General features: G+C 33.5%; 1 protein-coding gene across 3 annotated transcripts in view; it reads left to right on the forward strand.

Annotated features, from left to right (window-relative positions):
- Positions 1 to 27469, forward strand: part of CSMD3 (CUB and Sushi multiple domains 3) — a gene marked incomplete at both ends in the record, with an annotated part of 1156743 nt that overhangs the window by 1058657 nt on the left and 70617 nt on the right. For 2 of the 3 annotated variants that reach the window (XM_080694904.1, XM_080694906.1), the window contains 9 exons: positions 306 to 386; positions 934 to 1047; positions 10019 to 10207; positions 10782 to 10928; positions 12214 to 12402; positions 14246 to 14431; positions 15532 to 15726; positions 17454 to 17627; positions 25344 to 25517. In XM_080694904.1, the coding sequence (XP_080551030.1) occupies positions 306 to 386; positions 934 to 1047; positions 10019 to 10207; positions 10782 to 10928; positions 12214 to 12402; positions 14246 to 14431; positions 15532 to 15726; positions 17454 to 17627; positions 25344 to 25517 (1449 nt within the window). The remainder of the gene's footprint in view (positions 1 to 305; positions 387 to 933; positions 1048 to 10018; positions 10208 to 10781; positions 10929 to 12213; positions 12403 to 14245; positions 14432 to 15531; positions 15727 to 17453; positions 17628 to 25343; positions 25518 to 27469) is intronic. The other variant, XM_080694905.1, reaches the window with a different exon arrangement.

Here is a 27469-nt window from a genome sequence, read left to right on the forward strand (position 1 = left end):
AATACTTATTTCCAAGTTGTGATCATTCCAAGAAAAGAAAAAAATTTAAGGTGTTATGAACCACATAACTAAGATGAACTTAAGAAACAAAGAGTAAAATGGTAAGCTTTTATTTGAGGAAAATATGTTGCCATTTAAGGAATGGGTTGTTTTCTCTCAGAGTTTAATATGGTTTTAGAATAAAAGAATAATTAAGAACTGATGAATTATACCACTTTTTATTTTTATATAAAATTACATAATTTTTCACATATGTGAGTACATGTAGTTTCTATAAAAAATACATACAATATCTATTTTTATAGCCTATCAACTAAGAGTGTGCCAGCCTCCACCATCAGTACCCAATGCTGAAATTTTGACAGAAGATGATGAATTTGAAATAGGTAAGGTCTGCTGAATTGCTTTCAAAGAAATATACTGAAAGAGGGCTTCTTGCTTAAACAAAATGAATAGTAGCAGCTTGTTTTTAGATCCTCTTCTTCTAGGTTGATAGGGATTGTTCAGGATTCTTAGAAAGGGAGAAATTTTATCATTAATATTCTTATATTTATTTTGTTTTGATCCATTAAAAGCTATTAGTGACCAGTAAATATGATATTCATATAAAAGCAGTAAATTGGAAGCCTTCTATGATATATTTTTAATGAGTATAATATTTACACCAATCAAATTGTTCTTTATTGCCTATATCCTGCTTGTATGAATCAGCAAAGACTAGCTATTAACTCTTGTATTCAGTTCTGATTGGTCAGTGTTTGCTAAACACTGGTTGCTCAATAATTTGAATATTATTCCTACTTATAAATAATGAAATTTTTATACTGATTTTAAAATAACTATAAGAAAAATGTCCTGCTTTTGCAATATGCATATCTATCATTTTCACTATTTTCTTGTTACTTATATAAATCTCCTATTTTTTTTAAACAGGTGATATCATTAGGTATCAATGTCTCCCGGGATTCACATTGGTTGGAAATGCGATTCTGACATGCAGATTAGGAGAGCGACTGCAGATGGATGGGGCGCCTCCAGTTTGTCAAGGTTCCAATTTTTACAGTTATTTAGTTTGTAAATATTTAATTTTAGCTTAGTAAAAGCAAAATTAAAAATAAATCTATTTTATGTCAATATTAAATATTCTACTGGCAATACTATAATGAGGTATGGAGCGCATATATATTTTTAATCTACCATTTTTCAGATTTAACAATTAATGACTTATATTTTCTAAACTCTAATTTTTCTAGTTTTGTCTGAAGTCAGTTAAACTCAATTAAATTATTTTGGCTCCAAGGGTTGGGAATGAAGGTGAATGAAGAAAAAGGGAAATGACTAAATAAAGGCTCTAATACTCATTGCTTTTATTTGGAAAAAGACATATTCTAACTACTAGATTTAATATGCTTTTTTGAGTGCCTCCTAAGTATAATGAGCTGAGAAAAAACAAACAAACAAACAAACAAACAAACAAGCCACAAGTTTTAAATGATCCCTGCTCTGAAGGTCTCATGGCAGGCGAAATACAACTTCATCCAGATGACTGCAGTACAGCATTTAGGGCATAGACCAGAAGGATATAGAATAAAAATCATCAATTCTGTGTGGATCAGGAAAAGTATGATGGGGCTTCGTTCCCTGAATTCCAAATGGTTAGTGGAATTTATTTTGTTAGAACCAAACATGACAAAGCGTCTAAATGTATGATGTATATAAGGAGAAAGAGTTGGCATGGACTCCAAGTGAATTCACTATGTCACAAAGGACAAGTGATGATGGACTCTGAACAATGTGTAGAATTATGATGTTTAGGAATCATTTCTTGTCTGTTTGGGCAGCCCAGACAGTGGCTAATGCACAGTAATCACAGCAATAATCATAAATATAGGCTTATTTGAATAAAACTGAATTATATTTAATTATTATTATTCTCTAGATTATCTTGGATTGCTCAATTCATTAAGGATTATTTCTGAGGCTATGGTTATCTGTTTCTTATGCAGTATCCTCTATTGTTATCATAAGCCTAAAACAAAAATTCTGTTCTAAACATGCTATAAATGGAGAATAGCATTTGATTTTCTATCAAATTGAAATCTTTTTTAAAAAAAGAAGTATTTTTACAGGAGGTTTTTAAAGTAGCAAAAGAAAGGCAAGTTTGGTGGAAGACACCAGATCTCATGTGAGAATTTCTCAAGACAATAGTCAATGCTACTAGAAAACTTGAAATTGATTGGCTGTTCTGAAATCTGTCACTTCTATTCTGAATATGTGGATGTCATTCATTTAACTTTCTCATTTATGCAAGACTAAACTCTGGCCATTTAAGATTATATAAGATTCATATTCAGTTATTTATATACACAAATAGAGAAGATAGACTTTATACCTTTTAGGCTATATATATATATATATATATATATATATATATATATGTATATGAACTGAGGCAGACTAAGGAGGTATGAACCAGAAGGCAAATAAGAGAACTCCTTTCTTGATACCAAAGTACAAAGCACATTGTGGCCTCTTAGAAGGAAAGACTAAATATTTTTATGTTTGAATCCTAATGTGAAAGCTTGCAATGCCTCATCTCCAGGACTTTTCACATCTTATTTCCCAAATCAGAATTTTCTGCAAGTCAGTAACAGCATCTATTATTATTTTGTGTTCTCTGGATAATAAAAAAGACAATTAAATTTTTGTCTCATGATAACACTATAGATACTAGCTGAAAGTTAATAAATCATATCTCAGAAGGAGTCTATGCAATTACTATATTAATTATTTGACCAGGCATTTAAGCAAACATGCTGACTTAACATTTTTGTTTAATTGTGTTAATTCACATGTTTGGTATAAGAACCATTTGTTTGAAATTTATTAGAACTAGAACTATTGTCTTTAGTCTATTTCAAATTATTTATCTTTTCCAACTTTCCCTAAAAGGGGAAATGTTCTTTTTGTTATTCAATCTTCTATCCTCTTTAGTTTTCTATATTCTACTTAAAACATAGAAAACAAGTCTCAGTAATGTGATACTCCTGAAAGAGTTGAAATAAATGATGTCTAATGGTTTATTACATTTGGTGGATAAAAATATTAGACCCAACTCAATATGTGAAGTTCTGGAAAATTTAAAGTTTCTAAGCATTGGTTTTCTTATATGTACAATGAGGATAAAAATGCACATACCTTTGAAAGTTGTGATTAGAGAGTCAGGGGAGGAAGAAAATGGTGACTGTGGGAAGCAGCACATCTCAGTCATGGTAAAAAAAAAATCAACTACTGAGAAGGCAGCTCCTTGACAACAAAAACAAAGCAGTCAAGATAAATACAAATAACAATAAAAAAAAAAGAAACCATGGAGAAAGAAAATTCAATACTCAGATTATGAGACCCACAGCAAAGAGCCCGAGCATGTGACTAACCTGATGTGGCAACAAGTACAATCTTGGACCAACAGCTCAAACTGTGAATACCAGCTACACAGCCCCAAGAAATTCGGGCAAGTAAGCCAAGAACTAGAAGTGCAGAAAGCAGCTGCAGAGCTCCAACATCTTAAGCGACCAGCACCATGCTTCAGGGACAAAGAAAAAGATCTAAAAGTTCATGCGCTCACCAGAAGCCAGCATCTGCAGCACCTGCACTGGGCCTTTCAGAGACCCTGAGGTGATCGGGATAGAACCTACAGAGACAAAGGAAAGGCTCATGGTGCCCAGGGCACAGTACCTACACAGGATCACAAGGAGTCACTTTGATATTACACTGGACACCCTCCAACAGTACAGGTAGAGAGATGTGGGCCCAGGCCCAGAAAACTCAGTGCCCAGAGCCAGAGAGCACAGAGTAAAAGGTGGGAAAACATAGAGACCTGTCCTTACATGAAACTCATTTATAGTAATACCTGATGCTGGGCATGGTGGCGCATGCGTGTAATCCCTGTGCTTGGGAGGCAGAGATGGGAGAATCTCACAGGTTCTAAGCCATCCTCGCTGGCTTAAGAGACCCTGTTTCTAGCCAGGCATGGTGGTGCATGCTTGTAATCCTCGCGCTTGGGAGGCAGAGACTGAAGGATCACGCAGGTTCGAAGCCAGCCATGTGCGCTGACTTAGGAGACCCTGTTAACAAATAAAAATGTAAAAATAGGTCTGGGAGTGTAGCCCAGAGGTAGCAGGGCTTCCAGGAACCCCAGTACCACCAAAAAAAAAAAAAGAAAAAAGAAAAAGAGACCCTGTTTCCAAATAAAATATAAAAGAATAAATCTAGGACTTTAGCCCAGAGCTAGAAGGGTCCCATTCCCAGTACCACCAAAAAAAAGAAAAAAAAATTATATATATATAACACCGACTGCCTTAACACCTGAGCAAAGTGGTCAGAGGTGAGAAAAGGCACAAAAGGCATAAAGTGTGTCCAAAAGCTGACAATAGGTTATGGAGCAAATTAGAGACATTGGAACATGCTCCAGAATCTACTACAGTAAAGAGACCTTAAACAGGGGATTAAATTGCCTTTTTTTTCTTCACTGTCACTAGGTTTTTTAAAAAAAAATTGGTTGCTTTTGTCTTTGATTTACTCTTATATTTGTTAGTTTGTGTTGCTCGTTTTATTTTTGCATGTTTGTTTGCTCCCTCCACCATTCCTTTTACTACCTTCCTCCCTCTATACTATCTATTCTCTTCTCTCAAAACTTTTTTACCCTTTACTGTATCTCCTTGTTTTATATTCAAGCTATTTCAAATCTCCATAGTTAAATACTCTATACTAACTACAAGAATCTTACTATATCACTATCTTTCATCTCAACCAGACACTACCTTATTATACTTAAATTCTCACTCAGCATAATCATATCCTGTACTCTACTATTGTACCCAATACTCCAGCTCCTTTCCTCTCACCTTACCCTCACCATTGAAAAAAACACAACTTACTCATCCATTAAGCTAATGAGATCTCTAAATTCCTACTAAGAAGAATTGGACAGGTGATCCACAGAAAAGGACAATGAAACAATAAAGTAAATTAACCACAGCTGATAGAAGGAAGCACTCAACATACTGCACATCAAGGTTTAAAAAATGTATAGGTCACATGCTTTTTTTTTTTTTTTTTTTTTGCAGGTTGGGGGATGGAGCCCAGGGACATTTAACCTCCAAGCTACACCTCCTGCCCTATTTTTTAGTCTTTATTTTGATACTGAGTCTCACTGAATTGCAGAGGGCCTAAGTAGCTGAGGCTGTTCATGAACCACGATCCTCTGGTCTTAGCCTCCCAAATGCTGGGATTACAAGTGTGTGCCACCACGCCCGGCTAGGTCACATGCTTTTCTGCCAAGTCACTGAGCTGAATTTATAAAGGTAGTGGCAGAAAGAACACCTAACTTTAACACCTGAAACTCATCAGTACCATGATAATAGCAAGCAGAAGGTGCCCCCAAGAAACTCAGTTTTGATGAGCTACAGCTAAAACAACAGTGGAATGATAGTAGATATTCTTTAGGGTTAATATCAAAGTGTGAATGCCAGCTAGAACTATCTCTCCTAATAGCAATCTGCAACAGCACCTATCAACAACGGCCCACACACAAAAAAGAAAGAAGATATTAAGAAAACAGAAACATAGATCCAATAATTCTGAAAATATGATAATGAGGAACAGTGAGTAATTAAGGGAAATCACAAATACTGACCTATAAAAAATACCAGAAGAATTTTGAATTCTGATCTTCAGTATGATGAAAGGCCTCACAATAAGTGTACAGAAAGTGAAAGAGAAAATTATCATGTTAGGAAAGAATCAGAAAGAGGTCTGGAATAAAAGAGTCAACAAATGAAATGAAAAGAGCAATAGAAAGAAATTCTGGAAGATTAGATGAAATGGAAAACATAATATCACTGTTAGAAGACAGTTCATTCAAAACTGAAAGCACAGTCAACAGTGTATAGAAGATATTACAACAATAGAACCTAAATATCCAACAACTATGAGACAATGCCTTTTGTCCTAAGTTATGGACAAAAGGCATTAAAGAAGGAATAGAGGCACAGACCAAGGCTATCTGTAATATCTTCAGAGAAATAATTTCAGAGAATTTCACACATGGAAAAAGACTTGAAAAACCATTTACAGAAGATATACAGAACACTGTTAAGACAAGATCAAAGAAGGACCCCCCAACTTCATGTAATAATAAAAATGACCAACAAAGAGGCTAAGGAAAGAATCTTAAAAACAGAACAAAGAATGGGTGACATACAGGAGCAAAAAAATAAAAATCACCCCAGACATTACAACCCAATTTATGAATGCCAGGACATACCGTTATGATATAATTTAAACCCTGGAAGAAAACAACTTCCAACAAAAACTGCTATATCCAGCAAGGTTATTATTCAAAATTGATAGAGAAAAGGGTTCCAAGATAAGCAGAACCTCAAAAAATTCATGAATACTAAGCCAGCACAGAAAATACTAAAGGAAATGTCATAAAGAAGAAAAAATATGCAAATTTTCAAACTAGAGAAGAGATTAATTTGATCAGTGAGGCAACTAAGCAAAGAAGAAATAAAATTCTATCAAAACAGAATATAGAACACAAAGTGACAGGAAACAAAAATTATTATCTCGGTAATAACACTGAAGATCAAATGACAACTCACCAATTAAAAGACATAGACTGGCAATGTGGATTTAAAAAAAAAAATGTAATCCAAATACATGCTGCCTGCAAGAAACTCACCTTACAGCCAAAGTGAAAGGATGGAAAAAGATAGGTCATGCCAATAAAGACCAAAAACAAGCAGGGTAGCAACACTGATATCTAATAAAACAGACTTTAAGCTAAAACAAATTAGAAGAGACGAAGCAGGGCACTTCCTATTATTAAAAGGAACAATTCACCATGAAGATATAATTATAGTAAATGTTTATGCACCAAATGTGGGTGCACCCATATTTGTAAAACAAACTCTTCAGGAGAATGAATCCACAAAGAAAGAAATAAAGAAAACAATTCCATTCATAATAAACTCAAAACCAATAAAATACCTAGGGATAAATCTAACCAAAGACATAAAAGACTTCTACAATCAAAACATTAAAGAAAGAATTTGAAGACGACCTTGGAAAATAAAAAAAATTTCCTTTGCTCATAGATAGGCAGATAAATATAATCAAAATGGCCATTCTGCCAAAAGTAATCTACATTTTCAATGAAATTACATTCTTCATAGAGCTAGAAAAATCAGTCATGAATTTCATATGGAGAATGAAAAGACACAGATAGCCAAAGCAGTTCTCAGTAATAACCATGCAGGAGGCATTACAATCCCTGACTTTAAATGATACTACAGAACAATAGCACTTAAGACACAATAACTAGTATTGGCACAATATTGAGCACACAAACTAATGAAACAGAATAGAAAATACAGAAACAAAACTACACATTTATAGTCAATTATCTTTGACAATGGGTCCAAACTTGTAAGCTGGAGAAAAACAGCCTTTTCAACAAATGGTGCTAGGAGAACTGGCTATTCATTTGCAGAAAGATGGAAATAAATCTTTACCTCTCACCATGCACAGGATTCAATTAGAGATGGATCAAAGACCTAAAATAAAATCAGAGACTGTGAAGCTATTAGAGGAGGGCATAGGTTCAACACTCCAACATATAGGCACAGGTAGTAACTTTCTCAACAAGACCTCCAAAGTGCAGAAAATGAAAACAAAAATTAACAAATGGGATGGCAAAATACATTAGTTTCCACTATTTACTTCAATATATCATGGTAATATATTCACTAAAGTTCTTTGTCTTTGATTCAGAACCCAATTCTGTTTCTAATCCTCATGCTTGTTTTTTGCATATTTTCCATTTTGTGAAATATCAAAGTCAAGATTCTCCTCTTAGGCTGACAATGATCTGATGTTGTTATATGATTATTTGTTTAAATCTCAAAATCATATCCAAAAGCAGACTCTAAGATTAAAATAAGAGGAAGTAAAAGACAAAAAAGCTCTTATATTTAGTTTTATTATATCTTATAGTCAATTTTCTACAATCTGCCTATTTATTTTCTTCTCAGGTCTTTCAAGTTGTTTTGGATTATTTACTATTTTTCTTCATGTTTTTACATCTATATACTTCTTAGATACTTTTTAAGTCTATTAAATTGTCCTTGCATCCTGCACACTGTGAATATAAAAACTCTTCATTAAGTTATTTATATCAGCAACTATATTTAGTGTTTTCAAGCCTCACTTATTTTAACAAACATTTAAAAATTGAGGATTTTTTTAATATGGTGCTTTAATTATTTTAAGATACAGTAAGATCTAATTCCAAAATTGAAAGCTTATATATGGTGGTTTAAATAGGAAATGGCACAACATTTTTATTCAACCATAAAAAAGAACAATATTCTGCCATATGCAGGAAAATGGATTGAATTAGAGAATATCATGCTAAGTAAGTTTAGCCAGATCCAAAAAATCAAGAGCCACATGTTTTCTTTTATATGTGGAAGCTAGAGAAAAAAAATGGGGAAAAACTGGACTTCATGAAAATGAGTAGAGACTCCAGTAGATTAGAGTAGAATGTTGGAAGGAGGTATGGGGGAGGGTGCAGAGGAGGGGTAGAAGAGAACAGAACAATGTCATGTTTTATGTAAATGTATTACTACTAGTCACACTAGCAGGGATGAGTGTTGGGTGCTTGGGGAGAGGTTGAGTGCAGGTGGAAAAATATCAAGAGATAGTGTGTGCATATATGAATCAAAGTGTGTACGCTTTGAATCTCACTATGATGTATAATTACAATATGCCAATAAAGATAAAATAAGAGGAAATGATGGAATATATGTTTAGTTCATCAAATCCTCAAAAGTTATCTAGTTCTCACATTCCTCCAGTTGCTTATCTTAAGAACACTCGCAATGTGGTCCCGCCTATATTTAAAAACTCTTTGGCAATGTTATATACTGAACATTTTACAGTAATCATTTCCACTTTTCTGACAAAGAGAAAGTTCTTACGTTAAACTAAGTCATGTTTTATATGTATTGATTTCTTTCTGCACAAAATTATTTGGAATTAAATGGACATACTGAGCAATCCACACCATAGAAATATCACATTATTTTTTAAAAAGGGCTAAAGATTGAGCAATAAGAGCTTGATCATCTTAGTAGTACTGTCATTTCAAATACAAATTTATTAGATGTTTATATTATTTTATCTAATGCACAAATGGTATTGATGCCAAAAATTAAACCTTTGAGCCTGTTAGAGCATAATTATGTTATCAATACATAACACATTTTATCTATCTCTCCATATATATATATATATATATATATATATATATATATATACTATAAATATACATATTTATTTATTCTGGGGTGGCTGCTTCTAAAACAGAAGTAATTGAAATAAGAAGAGCTTTTACTTTTACCTGTTTTTAAGTCCTGGAGAACACAAAAAACAGAAGATAACTGTTGAGGCAGAATTATGTTAAGTCATTATGATTGAAGCATGTCCCTGTGTTCAGAAATGGCGTTGTCAGAAATGAACACTCTTACAGAGAGCAGTTTTCTCTATGTTCCCACACAGATGAATGAAGTTAAAAAAATGAAGAAAGTGAGTACAAATGTAAGGGAATGAAATTATGGAAAAAACACCATAAATAAGAGATGCAGACTTGAGAAAACATGAGAAAAAAGTTGGGGAAAATGTGAAGAAATAGGAGAAAATAATATCATATCTTTCTTATTTTTATTGTCTATAAAATAAATATTCTGTGCAATAAAGAAAATCAATACTATAAAATTGTAGGTCATTTCTCCATATTTTAAATTAAAGCTTAATATAAGTGTCTTCTAACAAATAATTCAAGGTATCCTCTTTATAGTTATTGTACATGAATTAGAGTACTTGGTATTTAAAATGCAGTTTTCACCTAGTTTCTCAAAGGCTCACATTATTTACTGATGCATTTTTTTGATAGTGCTTTGTCCTGCCAATGAATTACGGCTAGATTCTACAGGAGTCATCTTGAGCCCTGGATATCCTGACAGCTACCCAAATCTTCAAATGTGTGCATGGAGCATTTCAGTGGAAAAGGGTTATAATATCAGCATGTTTGTAGAATTCTTCCAGACAGAAAAGGAGTTTGATGTTCTTCAGGTGTATGATGGTAACCATGGGTTATATTTACTAGACATTCATAAATTCAGTTCAGTAGCCTAATTATACATGGAGACCTTTGGTATAAATAATTGCTTGTGTGATTTTTTTATGTTTTAAGTTACCAACACTTAATTAACTGCATATCATGTAGAAATTGTAGTGAGTACAATTATTATTTTACAAATTTTAGTTTGACTATAGAATTAAAATGTTTAGTTGGGTGTGGTGGCACACACTTGTAATCCCAGCATTTGAAAGGCTGAGACGAGATCTGGGTTTGAGAACAGCTTCAGCCACTTAGTGAAGCTCTTTGCAACTCAGTACGACCCTATTTCAAAATAAAGACTAAAAATTAGAGCTGGGGGTATAGCTTGGAGTAAGAGTGTACCTGGGTTCTAACCCCAGTACTGCAAAAAATGATTTAAAATATTTAAAATATTTGTATATGTATAGTTTTATTGTTTATGAGGTAGATTGGCTATGGATCATTTAAAATTTTAATTCTATTTTATAAAATACTAAAAATAAATGACAATATACTCAGTTATATGTAAATTAATTATATTATTTTCTTTCTAAAGGACCAAATATTCAAAGTCCAGTTCTTATTTCTCTCAGTGGGGATTATTCATCTGCTTTTAATATAACAAGCAATGGTCATGAAGTATTCCTTCAGTGGTCAGCAGATCATGGTAATAACAAAAAAGGCTTCCGGATAAGATATATAGGTATGTAATAAACATAATTTCCATGCAGTTTTATCCTGCAATAAGTTCCTATTAAATTAAAATCAAAATAAAAATATTTTAAATTGAAAATATGCTTCATATGTAATTAAGCTTGTTGATATTTAGAATTATGTTTCTTTCACAAGGATATATAAATAGCATTTTATTAACCAATTTTATCACAACATTCCAGGTATAGAACAAAAATTTCCATTTAAATTTTTATAAATAAAAGGGCTTATTTTAAAGCCATGCAGTTGAAATATTTTTAGAATTAAAAACCTGAGATTTAGAAAATTTAGTATGGTGGCCAAACAGAGCATTTAGAAGGTGGCACATATAATTATATTTAAAATTATTATAATAAATTAAAAGGAAGTTACTCAAATTCAAGTTATGAGCATTAGATTAACTATACTATAGACCAGTCCTTAGTCATGTTAATATTCATGACAACATTTGATATAAATATAAGAAAATACCACTTTTAGCTAAGAACAGCTTGAAATATTAAATATGTATTTTTCCTTCATAAATGACAGGTTATGACATATATATTCTAAGTCCAATCTGTTTCTCACTATTTACCCCCAAAGTTTCTTTTTTCTCTGAAGAATATATTGAAGTTTCAAAGGGTAAATGGAACTTGCCAGGCTGAAGATTTTCAAAAATATATTTATGAAAAAGGCTGACATTATCTTTTGACATTTCAGACTCGAGGAAAGGGAAAAAAGTCTCATTTTATTGGCAATTTTTATCACCATATGTAAGCACTCTTGTTAGAATGGAAACCCTTTAGTAGACTTGGAATTAAGATTATAGAATGTGGGGACTATTTTAGACCTCAGCCAAATACATGACCTACCGCGATAGAGGTATCTGAAGATAACTTCAAAGTACCATGTAAACCATATACTTTACAATATTGCTTTCAAGTTTGGCACTTGAGTCTTCAAATGACAGGAAGTACAGTCTCCAAAATTCAGTGAAATACTTCTAGGGCTTTTGAACCTCTGCGTGTTAAGAAACATATATTTCAATACATACATCATCTTAGGTGACAATAATTAGAGGAAAACCTCAAGGTGATTATGTGTCCTAAAAGCAGCATATATAATTTTCAAAATAGGTTAGAAAGCAATATGATGTTCATATGAACTAAAATTCATATAGATGACAAATTATCAATTTTTAAGTACCAATATTCATTGTATGTAGTTGCTTATAACTTTGTATAATAAAGACTTTCTGGTTCATTAACTGAGCGATTTTTTTCTTTGTAAAGCTTTCTACTGCAGTACACCAGAATCCCCACCTCATGGATATATTATCAGTCAGACAGGTGGGCAACTTAACAGTGTGGTCCGTTGGGCCTGTGATCGAGGATTCCGACTTGTTGGGAAAAGCAGTGCTGTGTGTAGAAAGTCTTCTTATGGGTACCATGCATGGGATGCACCAGTTCCTGCCTGTCAAGGTGAAGTATGGTATTGCTGAATAGATAAAAGAAATCAAATATTAACCATATTGGAATTTTTCACTTAGATCTCTAAAACTTTCACAAATATACATGTTCGGAAGCACATTGTTGACCCATCTCCTGAAAAGAAAGCATAAAATTAGAATGACAAGTTTAAGGGGAGATGCATTTTTTTATACTTCTTCATTGTTTTGTTATATAATCTATGTGCCTCTACTCTCCACCCCCTTAGGATTTTGTTTTTAAAAGCAATTGAGGCTGGGCATGGTGGGGCATGCCTGTCATCCCAGTACTTGGGAAGCTGAGACAGAAAGATTGCAAGGTCAAGCAATTTAGCTTAAGGTTGAGCACCTTAGCAACTTAGTGTTGTCTTCCACAACTTGGTGAGACCCTGTTTCAAAACAGGGTTGCGGCTGTCATTCAGAGGTAGAATACCCCCCAGGTTCAACCACCAGTACCACACATATACACACACAGAAAAGCAACTGAGTATTTGGAGTCTTTAGCTAGATATAGTCATGAAAATAAGTTAAACATCAATTGCATATACACACAGATACTAATGTTATTGAACTTTGAAACTTTATTTTATTAATATGTTATTTATTAACATAAAAATTTATTTTATATTTGATTTGTTTTACCCATAATATAGATGTGTATATACCAACTTAGAAACTTCACATTAGAATTAAAAGATTTTTTTTTTAGTTTATAAAATATCTTTGGTGTTATCTAGCTTTGTTAGGAAATTTATATATAACAAATAAATTTTAAAATAGTAGCCAGGCATGATGGTGCATGAAAGTAAAATTATTTAACTGAATCAAACTAAAGTTTTTTGTTTTTTTTTTAAATTAGTTGAGGCATAGTTATTACCAAGCAATTGATATGTTTAAATGTTATACTGAATTTTTTTTTGGGGGGGTAAAAAAAAACCCTTCTACCTCAAGGCTACACTCTCAGACCCATTTTTATATTTTTATTTGGAAACAGGGTCTCTTAAGCCAGCGCAGCTGACTTCGAACCTATGGGATCCTCCTGTCTCTGCCTCCCAAGCGCGGTGATTACAAGCATGGGCCGCCACGCCCGGCAATTATACTGAAATTTTTAATTGAATAAGACATAGCTCTCATAATCATTTTTAAATAAACATCTAAAGAAAGAACTATAGATTCCTTGTTATGTTGATACATAAAACATTAGCCACTTATTATGTTTCAGAGACGCACCATTTCTTAGTAGATTACAAAATCAAAAGACTGCATGAAGAGTAGGTATATTTTGTAAACTATCTAACCATCTTAAATTAAGACTTTAAGTAAACATTAAAATTTTCTGAACTTTTAACTCTTGCTTTTTATTCAGAATGGTGTAGTGTTACATAGAAACATCAGTATGTCTTCCCTTCCTTCCTTTTAATGTGTGTCTGACAGTATTATATAGAAGCCTCTTTGACCATACCTCAGGGATGATGATTATTCTGATTTGAAATTGTTTTCTTTATTCTTCTTTAAATTGAGATGTTAAACCACAACTTGCCGTGGGCACAGTAGTTGTCCTGTCGTTTTGTTTTTTTCAATTCAAAAATATAATGATTTTATTCCAAACATATATGTAGAGTTGAACTACTTAACTATATTTTGCCATGATGAAGGTTCTACTTATACTACTCTTAAAATGTATATTTAGTTTTTAAAAATGCACAGATCTTTAGTGTGGAGGGATAATTACAAATTATCGTTAAACTCCTATTTGGTTTTATATACTTTACAGTTTAACAGATTTATCTAATAATTAAGCATCTTTGTTTCTATAAGTTTTTATGTATTTCTTCTAGCAATTTCCTGTGGGATTCCTAAAGCTCCAACAAATGGAGGGATACTCACAACAGACTACTTGGTGGGAACCCGAGTTACCTATTTTTGTAATGATGGATATAGATTGTCATCTAAGGAACTAACCACTGCCATATGCCAATCAGATGGAACATGGAGCAATCATAACAAGACTCCTCGCTGTGTTGGTAAGTGTGTCTAGAAAATTCCATCATTTGTATTTTTATTGGTGTCTCAGATGATATGGGATTTTATGTGTTACTGAATTTTTTTAAATATTTCCTGAATGAAACATCATGTTTAAGAGGAAATCAAAAAGTAAGATGTCTTAAACTATAAAGTACAAGAAGACAGCATAAGGAGTTTTGACTAACTTTTGGAAACTCCAGAATAATTATGTCAAAAACATAAGATTTTCATTTCATTCGACATAGCTTCATCTATTTTGTGAATAGTAATTAATCAATAAATATGTTCATTAAATTCATATAACTTTGAAAAAATAGTTTTCAATAAAATTGTTTTGATATATTTAGCCTATGTTCTTACAAGGATAAATTATATTGCTGAGATTTTCTACAACTCTTTATTTTTCCCATTGTTGGTCAGCATATTTACACTATAATATGTCCTTTTGCTGTTATTACTTCAGCAGGTTAATGACTTTTATATAATAAAGTAGAAATTAATTCTGATAAAGAAATTGTTAGGAAAAATTGAAAAGATTATTTTAAATAGCATCTTAGATTTTCTATATATCTTGACTATTTCCTTCTATTTCATACTAATACCTTAACTTTTCTGTGATTTCATTTAACGTGAGAATCAAGTTGTTTACAATCTTAGCATAGGTGTCAAATGATTCTGTTTATCTTGGGCAAGTTTTGAATAAGCCAAGTTTATATCATAGCACTTACATAAAAAGGCCATATTCATCAAACACATTTTCTCAACATTGCTCAGTTTTTCCAAAAAAAATCTGAGAAAATAATGAAGTAGAAATAAAACAGTAATTGGAATTCTAGCTTTGTAGAATAATGTGTGTAAGGACACTGAATTGTGAAAGAGCAGATTATATTAAAGGAACTGCCAACAGTGACATGCAAATGGAGGAATGGAAATGATTAATGTGAAAAAGAACAAGAACAAGTGTCAAGAACCCTGCATGACTAGAGAATGAATGAATAGGCAGTGGGGATATAATGCATGGAACAGACACATGACAAGGTTAAGAGGAGGAACAGACACAATTGATGTGTTGGCGTTTATATTCTTGATTTTTGTCCAGTTGTAACATGCCCAAGCATCAATTCCTTTACCTTGGAACATGGAAGATGGAGAATTGTGAATGGATCACATTATGAATACAAAACCAAAGTCGTGTTCAGTTGTGACCCTGGTTACCACGGACTGGGTCCTGCTTCTATTGAATGCCTCCCTAATGGGACCTGGAGTTGGAGAAATGAAAGACCATATTGCCAAAGTAAGTATATACTCAGCTATCTAATTTAGAATCTATGTTTGGTGATTAAATTTTTAATAACTTTCTTTTTTAATCATATTAGCCAGGTGTAGTGGTGCACATTTGTAATTCTAGTACTTGGGAGGCTGTGATGTGAAGATTGTAGGTTTGGGGACAGCCTCAGCTATTTCATGAGGCCGTGTTCCAAACTAAAGAATAAAAAATAATGCTGGGGGGTGTAGCATAGAGGTAGAATGGCGCTGGGTTCAATTCCCAGCACTGAAAAAATACAAAAATAAATAAATAAATAAATAAATAAATAAATAAATCAATAATAAGATAATTTTGTTGTTGCTGTGGTTGTGATTATTGAATCAGGATCTCACTATGATCTGGATGACTTCAAACTCCTGTGTTCAAGCAATTCTTCTGTCTGAGTGTTTTCTAGTAGCTAGGACTACTATAAACATGTTACCACCAAACCCGGGGAGATAATGTTCTTAATATTCTTTATTCTCAGTACTCAGTGACATTTTTAAGCTTCTAAAATGCTTGTCTAGAGTTTTTTTTTTTTTTTGTGCTAAGTTCTCTATTTTGTGGAAGGATTTAAGTGATGTATAAGATTAGGTTGCAATCACTAGTTAGAATGGGGTCAAAACAAGGACTCTAAGAATTGCAACTCATTGGAAAAATTAAAAGAATAGCAATTGTTCTGGTTCTCAATTTGGTCTTTTATATTAAAATAATTTAAATATTTTTATAAATGTTAGTGTTTTAATAATATTAGTAATTACTTCAAAGTATTACTTTGGGGATTAGCTCAAAACCATCAATATATTTTAAATTGTATTTGTAACTATTTAAATTTGCAAATTTTCTATTTATCTATTTAAATAGCTATCTAAAACTGTAGAACTGAAAGCCAGAGCTGGAGCCAGAAGGAAGCACTATGGGATGATGGTTAAATTATTGGTCTCTGGTGTTAGGCTATTGGGATTAAGTCATGATGTATCTATTCATAGGTTGTGACTTTCATGAAGATATTTAAATGCTCTGTGCCTATATCCTAATGAATATAATTCAAATAATCATTGTACTTAACTCAGAGTTGTTTAGAGAGTTTTATAAGTGAAAAACTAACAATAATGCCTGGTATATGATAAACACTCAATAAACTTTATTATTGATTTTCTTTTAGATTTATACTTACATTTAATTTATAGTACTGATTTAGGCAAGTCAGAGACCTAATCCAATACCCCTTGATAAATAAGAGAAATTTGGGACTAAGGAATTATTCATTTGACTCTTGTGATTGTTCTTTTACTACAACCATGTTAGCTGAGCAAATATTCACAGAAAATGGCTTCAGCCATGTAACTGTAACTTCAAAGATTTTAAAAAAACTCAAAATAGATAAATTTTCCACCTGATTTAAACATACAATGCATGCACGTAAACAATGTCTACATGTATAGAAACATCACATTATCCCACTAATTTCCATAATTTTATGTTGTCATGTAACAGATAAAATTAGTACAATTAAAAATTTTATAGGTGATGAATTTAAATTTATAATGTCTCTTTTCTCTATATTTTCAGTCATTCAAACGTGCAAATGTCAATTTCAATTGTCTACACATCAAATCATAGGGAAATGAAAATGCTTAAAGTATGGTTTTTTTTTGTAAAAGCATATATATATATGACTGTCTTTTGAAGGGTTTTTATTTGTTATTTTTTAGTCATTTCCTGTGGAGAACTACCTACACCTCCAAATGGAAATAAGATTGGAACTCAGACTTCATATGGCTCCACAGCTATATTTACCTGTGACTCTGGATTCATGCTTGTGGGCTCTGCTGTAAGGGAATGCCTTTCCTCAGGTCTTTGGAGTGGATCTGAAACCAGATGCCTAGGTATAGTTTTTCATTCATGTTAACTCCCTGTCCCCATGCACACCTCACACACACACACACACACACACACACACACACACACACACACACACGAAAGACTTTTTCTCCTAAATGAGATGGTAACTTCACTTTACTCAATAAGGATAAAAGAAATCACAAAATATTTAACTTTAAAAATGGCTCAGAGCAGAAAGCTATTAAGTAGCTAACTCTTAATCAACTAGTATTTTTAATGAGAATCTTATGTCATTAAGGGAAGACACATTTTCTTCCAGGCATGGTGAAAATAAAAAGGTGATGACTAATTGCTGAAAATTATATGTCTGCATACTCAGCTGGATTAATTGCTGTAGCAGTTGATTCATTCTAATCCATAGTCAATTCTTCTTCCACCTATTTGCTTAAGGTAATGACTGAAGAAGAAAATCCATGTCTACCTTTAGATATCTTTTCCCCCATTTATTTTATAAGATATCAATATGTAAAAACTATAATTTTGACTCTGATTTTAGACCAGTAAGAATTTTCCTCTTAGGATTTTCCGGATGCATTATGTAAACCTCTTCAGTAAAAGAAACTGAACCTGGTTCTTTCATTCTATCCCTACTCCTTTATTATGCAGACAATATTATGATTTGTACTTCAACTCTTTTTTAAGACATCAGTAATTTCTTCAATATTAAGAGAATAGTAATGGTATAATTTATGCCTTAGTTTTCTTTAAAATAATTTTATGATATAAAAAATATTGAATTAGGTAATGATGAAATTTTTCTAATACTTATTCATTTTACTGTGGGAATATTTTTATTCACTAATTTCAAATTTACAAATTATTATAAATAGGATACTGTAGATTTTATGTCTTTCTCTTAAAAATTTCTGTGTCAAAATATGACCCAAGACTGAAAATATTTTTTAATATGTTTATTTTTATTTATTATTTTTTGTAATCATACATCACTTTGGAATATAAGACTTGAGAGGATATACAAGCACATATCATCCAATAAGCCCTCATCCAATCCCCATCCCATTCCCTCCCATTCCGTCAATCCCATGCTTAATTGGTAATTATCTTTGATATATTTGTTTATGCACCTCATAAGTTTTAAAGAGATTCCATCCTCCCCCATCCCCTCCCCTCTGATTGGTCACCTTAATTGCTTCTCAATAGGGCCTTTTCTATTACACAACCTCCTCCCGTTACCCCTTTCCTCCTAGTTCTTGCTAATTAGGGGAAGCATATGGATTTTGTTTTCTGTGCTATTTCTATGTGCATGCCGCATTGCAAGTTTCGATCCCACTCTTGATGTCCCCAGTAGTGGCCTGGCCACCCAGGGGACTCTTATCCCAACCTTGCTGGCTCCAGCACTAGCTTTGCCACAAGGGAGGCCGCGATCCTGGCCTTGCTGGCCCCCGCACGGAACTGACCCCTCGGCTGGCTCCGCTCCCAGCCTCAGAGGCCCCAGAACCGGCCAAGCCTCACGACAGGCTCCAATCCCGGCCTTGCTGACCCTGGCCCCGGCCTAACCGCTCGGCAGGCTCCTATCCTGTTCTTGCATGTCCCAGCTCCGTCATTGCCTCACAGCAGTTTCCAATCCTGGCCTTGCTGGCCCTGGCACCGGCCTTACCCCTCGGCAGAGTCTGATCCCAGCCTCGGAGGTCCAAGCACCAGTCTTGCCTCATGGCAGTCTCCAATCCCAATCTTGCTGGCCCCGGCACCGGCCTAAACCCTCGGCTGGCGCCGCTCCCTGCCTCGGAGGGCTCAGTAGCAGCCTTGCCTCACAGCAGGCTCCGAACTCAGCCTGGTTGGCCCCGGCACTGACCTCACCCCTTGGCAGGCTCCAATCCCGGCCTTGGAGGCCCCAGCACTGGCCATACCTCAAGGCAGGCTCCGATCCCGGTTTTGCTTGCTCCCGCACTGGCCTAACACATCAGCTGTCTCCGATCCTGACCTTGGAGGCCCCAGCACCAGCCTTGTGTCACAGCAGGCTCTGATCCCGGCCTTGCTGGCCCTGGCACCAGCCTAAACTCTTGGCAGGCTCCGAAACTGACCTCGGAAGCCCCAGCACTGGCCTTGCCTCATGGCATGCTCTGATCCAATCCCCCTCTTCACCTAGCAGGTTGTCCCATGTTCCCGAGGTGCATAGTGGTAGTATTCCACCTCTGAGGTAATTTCTTCAAAAGTTCCAGGTGTATTACGCCAGATCTCTGCCTCCCCTGAGTACTTGCCACTGCCAATGCGATTTCTCCACCATTTCAAATTTTTTCCAAGCTCTTTTCCCATACTGCACAATGTCCAGTGTTCCAAAGCATGCGCAATGATAGCATTCGACCTTTGGGGTAATTTCTTCAGAGGATCAGGGTGGGTTGGGTCAGATGTCTGCCTCTCCCAAAGACAAGTCTCCACTGCCATCTCGGCCACTGCTGCCACCACCGCCTTCCTCCTAGGTCTCCACTAGACTCTCTCCTTACAGGTGATGTCCAGGATTCTTAAAGATGTAGAGAAGCCTTAGTCCTCCTTCGTGGGGAATTTTTCCAAAAGCTCTAGTTCAGATGTATATGTTTTATCTGCATCTCCAATATTCTAGCTGCTGCTTCGGCCGTCTTAATCCCTCTTGAATATTTTTCTTTTTTCTTTCCCCTTTTAAAAAAAAAAAAACAGAGAAGAGTATGTGTGGTTTGGGGAGGATGTGGGTTCAGGTACTCGGTAATGATGAAAAATTTTTTTCATTCTGGGTGTGTGGGGTGGGGGTCGCCTAAGGGTGCCCTGCCCATGCCCACCCACCTGCCCAGGGTCTGGGCCTGGCAGCCTGGACCTCAGGGTCCTTCCATGTGGGGAGGGGGTTGTCTAAGGGTGCCCCACCAGTGCCTGCTTATCTGCCCAGGATCGGGGCCAGGTGGCCCGGACCAAGACTGAAAATCATAAAATATTTAAAAGATATATTGTTTTTGCTAATAAATTTGAAAGTACTGATGTTAATACAATCACAATTTGAGTCATAAAGGAGTATAGCTAAAAGTTTGAGTTAAATATTTTTTCTCCTCTGACTCAGGCACATTTTTTTAATAGATATATTTGAGAGCCAAATAACAATAGTTTCTCTAGAAGAGCAGATTTATTTGAATATACTATAAAATCATTATATGAAAAAAAGAGTACAGTTATCAAATAATTGTGTATGAACATGTAATTGAATGATCCACTAAATATTTTTTATAATTTCTAAAATGATTCTGGTTATGTTGATTTCAATTAAATATTAGTTTATTTATAAATTTGAGAAGATATATAAGTTTAATTGAAATACCATATTTTATAGCTTTATGATTTCATGAATTTTCATATATATTATTGATTGTTGTATATACTGTGTAGCTTTATTTACCTATGGAGAATATTTTTTTGTGTGTGTGTGGAACTGGGAATTGAACCTAAGGACATTGTCCCTCTCTGAGCTACACCCTTAGCCCTGTTTTTCATTCTTTATTTTGAAACAGGGCCTCAGTTGTTGAGGCCAGCCATGAATCTGCAAAGCTCCTATCTCAGCCTCTCAAGTACTGAGATGACAAGCATGTGCCTCCACACCTAGCTTTTCTATGGAGAATCTTGATGATTGTGTTCTCTGAAAATGCAGAGCATAACAGGAATATTTTTGAGCAAATATTTCCTTTTAGTATATGGATATTGCATCATGCATTTTAGAGGAGATAGTGTTGACATCCAATATAAATTTACAAAGATGGAATTGTAGTTTCAATGTAATCCTAGAATCTTCTGAGAACTGACCTTAAGAGTTCATGGATTCTCAACTTGCCCTTGAAGCCTCACACATTTTTGGCTTGCAATAGCTACCAGAACACAATTATGATTGTTTCTTTATATAGTGCATTTATTCCTATCTCCCCAACATTTTGAGTCTTTTTCTTCTTTGAAGGAGTAATAAACAATGAGGACTTATATGTTTCCTATTCTGATCCTACAATTAGTATTTTGTTGTGTTTATCATGTAATTGGCCTTTTTCCAGGGCTCCACCAATCCACTGATACACTTTTTAAAAGTCATATTTAAGGAAGTCATAAAAGCCATTACTAAACATTTCAGCATCCATATTATTAGAGTTCAATATTTGCCTAGGGGTTGCTGTTTTCCTTTGTTTTATTGTGATGAAATTTACGAACAGTAAAATACATAATCATAAATGCATTTTGGATGAGTTTTGATGAATGTATGCACCTCCGTAACTAAACCATCATGGTTTACGATTCCTCAGAGAGTTTCTCATAACTCTCCACAATCTGCACCTTCCTCCTCCTCAACCCCAAACAATAGTGTTCTGATTTTTTATTATCTTAAAAATTTAATGGAATCCTCAATTATATACTATTTTTGTAAGACTTCTTTTATTCATTCTGTTACATTTATCATTTGTTTCTTTTATAGCTAAATGAGATTCCATTGTGTTAATATGCCACACTTGAACTGCTCTCCTGTTGATGGATACCTGGGTGCAGTTTAGTTAAGGGCTAGTGTGATTATAATTGTTATGAACATTCCTGTCAAAATATGTCTGTGCATGTATGCATTTATTTCACATGAGTACTCAGAAATAGAATATCAGAGTGAAGTCTAGTTTTATTATATTCCCTTTAATGTGAGATATTAATTTGTACTATTTTGGTGATTTCTAATTTTTAGCATAGTTTTGTGGACCTATAGGCTATTTGTCAATTTTTCTTTGTGACATTTAGTACCTTATAGTGAATTGCATTTTTACAGTGAAATGTACTTCTTTATAAATTCTGGCAGCAAGATCTTCATCATTATGTGTTTAGTGAGCATTTATCCCACTCTGTGAGTTACTTATTCATGTTAAAATAGTATTTTCATAAATAGTTTTCAAATTTGGTAGAATTTGGTAAAATTTATCTTTTTTGTTTGTTTCTTCTGATTATTGCTTTCTGTGTTATATCTAAGGAAAGCATTATTCACCCATAACTAACACAGATTTGGCCATGTTTTCTTCTAGAAGCTTTACAGTTCTAATATATATATATATATATATATATATATATATATATATATATATATATATTATATTTTATGCATTATGTACTTGTATTGAGTGTTTCTATTTTTTAGGATGATCTCTGGCACAATTTTCTTTGTTCATTTGTTTAGGTCTTTAATTTGTTTTGCAGTAGGACAGTAGGAGAATTTTATAAGTTTAGAATAGAAATAGTATGCATTTATTGCTTCATTTATTACCTAGAATACAAGAGAGATTCTTCTAACTATACATTTTATTTTTTGTTGCCAGTATATAAAAATTCAGTTACTTAAAGCTTTTTAGGTAGTATCCTGCAACCTTTATATGTTGGCTTAACTAGTTGTATAGTTTCCTTAAAATAGGATTTTCTATATAGAAAATCTGAACATAGATATCTTTTTGCTTCTCAATCTTGTGCTAATTTCCTTCCCTTTTATTGATGTATTATCCTGAATAATTAAAAGAATAATGCTAAATAAAATCAATGAATGTAATCACTGGTCTTATTTCATATAATTAGGAAAACATTAAATATTTTACTGGTAAATAGATTACCTGGAAAACTTTGAGTTATATAGTATAGTGGTATAGTTTTTACATATTTCTAGTCAGTCTTTTATCATAAGTAGGTAATCAAATTCATCATTTTTTACTTATTGAAATAATAATATAGAATTATTTGTTCTTTATAAGTATGATAAATTACAGTGGATGATTTCCCATCGTTTTTGAGACAAATATATTTAGCTTTTTTAAACATTTGCATTGTATATGTGTCAAAATATTACACAGTACCCTATAAGTACAAATATTATTCTATTTTTATAATATTTATTATTTAATTTAAACTCAAGAAAAAAAGCATCTCTTCCTCCTCATTGCTTATAGATTACAAAGAGTTATGTGTAGAGTTATATAGCACCACCAAATTATTGGACACATTTGAAATTGATGACCAAATGTAAGCCATATGATTTAAACATCTTATAGACAATAATATATACTATATTTTCTTTCAAAATAAATAATTAAAGCTAGCACAACAAATCCATTTCTCATCTATCTTATTCATTATTAAGTCAACTTTTTATTTGTTGGTAAACACTACATAATAATAAAGCATTGTCATTTAAAAGGTTGCTAAATTGATTTTTAATGTTTTGTTAAGAAATCATGAATTTCTGTTCATTTGAAAGCATAGGCATTTCTCATTCATCTTTCCACATTTTCCATTGGTTTTGTGGTCACCTCATGAAACAAATTAGGATTTTTTTCTCTTCTGTTTTCTAAAAGAAAGTGTATAAGTTTGATAGATTTTTTGCTTAAAATTTGAAGTTATCAGTGATATTTTTGTTACATAAGTATTTGAATTTGTGAATGTTTTATGTGAGATAGTCTTTGTTTAATAATTCAAATACTTTGTTAAATAAAGAAATATATATTTTCTTTGTTATTTTGATAAGTAATTATTTTTAAAAATTTAGTCATTTTTCTGAACTGTTAAAATGTATTAAGATAAAGCTACTTTTAATATTATCTTATTCTTTTGATTTCTATAGTGTTCATATTGATATCACTTTATTCATTTCAATTATTGGTAATTTTGTCCTTTATTTGTGTGTAGGTAAGGTTGGTTTGGACTTTAACAATTTTGGTTCTCTCTCTCTCCTTATATATATATTTCATATAATTATATATTTAGTAATATGTAAATAATATAAAATATCTCTCCTTATATATGAATATAATATTTTATATATAATTATATAGCATGCAATATATAAATATTATATATACATATATATGTATTTATTATCAGCTACACCTCCTGCACTATTATTTTTTAAAACAGAGTTTTACTAAGTTGTGGAGGGCTTTGCTAAGTTTCTGAGGCTGACCATATACATGTGATTCTCCTGTCTCAGCCTCACAAGTCCTGGGATTAATGTACTCTACTGTTTATCTATTTTCTATTCCTTTGATTTTTGTAATCGTCTTATCTGTTTTCTTATGTCTACTTATTGTGCCCTTATTTTATCTTTTTTATTTTGTTCTTTTCTTTCATTTCAATATAGAATTTTAAGGTTATTGCTTATGTACCTTTGTTCTTTCTTTTTTTCTTTTTGTGATACTGGGGGTGGAACCCAGAGGATTTCTACCTCTAGGGTATACTCCCAGCCCTATTTTTTACTTTATTTGGAAACAGGGTCTCACTAAGTTGCTGAGAGCCTCACTAAGTAGCTGAGGCTGGCTTCAAACCTGTGTGATCCTCCTGTGTCAGCCTCCCAAGCACTGGGATTATAAGTGTATACCACCATGCCTAGCCCTTTTTTCTTTCTAATATAAATACTTATTCTTATAAATTTTCTTGCTAAACACTGCTTTATCTGTATTTCTCAAATCTTAATGTTATATTTTAATTTTTAGATTAAAATATTGTATAATATTTTTGTGACCCATCAATAGAAGTGTAGTTTCTTTTAATTTCCAAATGCTTGATATTTTGCTAAATACTTTATAGTTACTTTTTATTATTTAATTAAGTTTTAATTATTTGTGGTATACTTCTAAGTAAACATTAAAAGGTTAGTAAGACTACACGTGTGTAGAAATCTACAAAGAAATCACAGTATCAAAATAATACTTTTTGATCCATTTTAGCCGGTCACTGTGGAGTTCCAGAACTCATTGTAAATGGTCAAGTCATTGGGGAAAATTATGGATACAGAGACACAGTTGTGTATCAGTGTAACCCTGGTTTTCGACTGATTGGTTCTTCAGTGAGGATATGTCAACAGGATCACAATTGGTCTGGTCAGCTCCCATCTTGTGTGCGTAAGTAAGCATGGAAAGAGAAATGAAGGATCTCTGGACTAATGGAATGACCAATTATAATTTTCCTAGACAATAAAATAATTTTAATTATTTATTGCATATAGATAACAAACAAATAAAATTTTGATAACTCATTATCTTATGATTATGTAATAGTCTTTAATGTAGGTTTCTTATAAAACTATTATAAAAATAGAAGAAAATACTATATTTCTCTTATTATTTATATAAATAACATAAGTCCTATTACTCAGTATTCAACATATAATATTTTTTACATGGAAATATGTGGAAAGTGGCCTTATTTTCAGAACATTTTTAATTATAAGAATTTGAATATTTTGACACCACTGTGCAATAGTGTCGACATTCTTATATGATAGTACAAAGCTTTTTATAGTGGAAAATAATTTTATAAATTTTTATGATAATTAGGGTGTTACAGCTATCACAGCAAATTATATCTTAATGAAGTATAATCTGGTAAAAAATCCTCAGACTTAATATGTAAAACTATTTCTACTACTAATTTTGTGAGCTAACTCGCTAGGGAATAAAGATATTTACCATTATTGCCCTCTTGTACCTTCAAAGTCTACCATGTCCCTAAATATATCAAGAGAATATATGCATAGTTAATATTACTATAATATTTTTGTTATATTTGGAGTTTCTGAGATGCAGACTTCTTCATGGATGGTGCTAAAAAAGTTTTTCTACCATAATTTGTCTACTTTGTTGCTATCCATGAACTAGATTAATCCAAACTAACCAAATTTTATGGTAATATGAAGGGAAATTACTCCATTTAATAAGAACTCTGGTCACTTCTTAACCACTTGATGGGGTGTGTCCATACAGCGCCTAAGGAGATGCAGCCTCCCTCGGCCTGAGCAGCCTGCAGCCTAAGGCAAAGCTTTAGGTAAAGCTTAAGAACTTCCACAGTAAAATGATTCAGCAGAAAAGGGGCTAAGATGGCGCCTGGAGGAAGCTACGATAGGGAGACTGAGCAGTTTTTCCCTTTTTACCTTTAAAGGAGGTTTTGCACACATGATTGGCTCATGTGCTGGCCTGGGATTGGCTGTGAACTACGTGCTAGTGATCTTTATCCAGACAGACTGGGCTGTTTCCCATGGGAATTCCCCTCATTGTTTTGTGCTATTTATATGATTGCTTGGAGAGGAATAAATGAGATCTTGCTTGACTTGACTCCCAGCTCGTGTGTGTGTGTGTGTGTGTGTGTGTGTGTGTGTGTGTGTTTGAGCCGTCGGCACTCTACCTTCCTGCTCATCCCCGCCACTGACGGGGTGCAGGGACCCCCGTCAACCACTAACCTGAATCACGGGGAAGGGCTATCTACCCACAAAGGACCCTTTATTCAAAACAGCTCCTTCCCTTCTTTTCTTCCTTTCTTCTTTCCTTCCTTTCTTTCTTCCTCCCTTCCTCCCTTCATCCCTTCTTTCATTCTTTTTCATGCTGGAGAGCAAACCATGGCTTTCTACATGCTAAGCTATAACTCTAATTCTGAACAGAGTTCTTTCACACCAACATCTCATTTGACCCAGTCAAGGACAAGGTCAAAGCCAGGATACTTGTTGTGAATTCCAATGGGGTGCAGTCATTTGCTTTGCTTTTACTTTTACAAAAAGGAACCTTCTGACTACCTTCTCTTTGTACAACTTTATATACTATGCATTCTGTCTCTCACTCCCCTCCAAAAAACAAAACAAAACCCCCAAAACTCAGAAACCTTTGCAGCCAAGTTACTGGAGATAACCTGAACACCACCAATCATATTTTTTGTCCAGATTTCCTAGAAATAATGAAATTAGAAAAGAAGGCTCCCATGAAGTATATTTTGCTATTGTACAGAAAAAGCAACCGGGCTGGGTCTGGTCCATTGTGTATTTTTTATGACTGGTATTCTATAAAAATATAAATATAGCCGGGCG

Source organism: Muscardinus avellanarius (assembly GCF_963383645.1).
Source record: "Muscardinus avellanarius genome assembly, chromosome: 4".
Classification (NCBI taxonomy): domain Eukaryota; kingdom Metazoa; phylum Chordata; class Mammalia; order Rodentia; family Gliridae; genus Muscardinus; species Muscardinus avellanarius.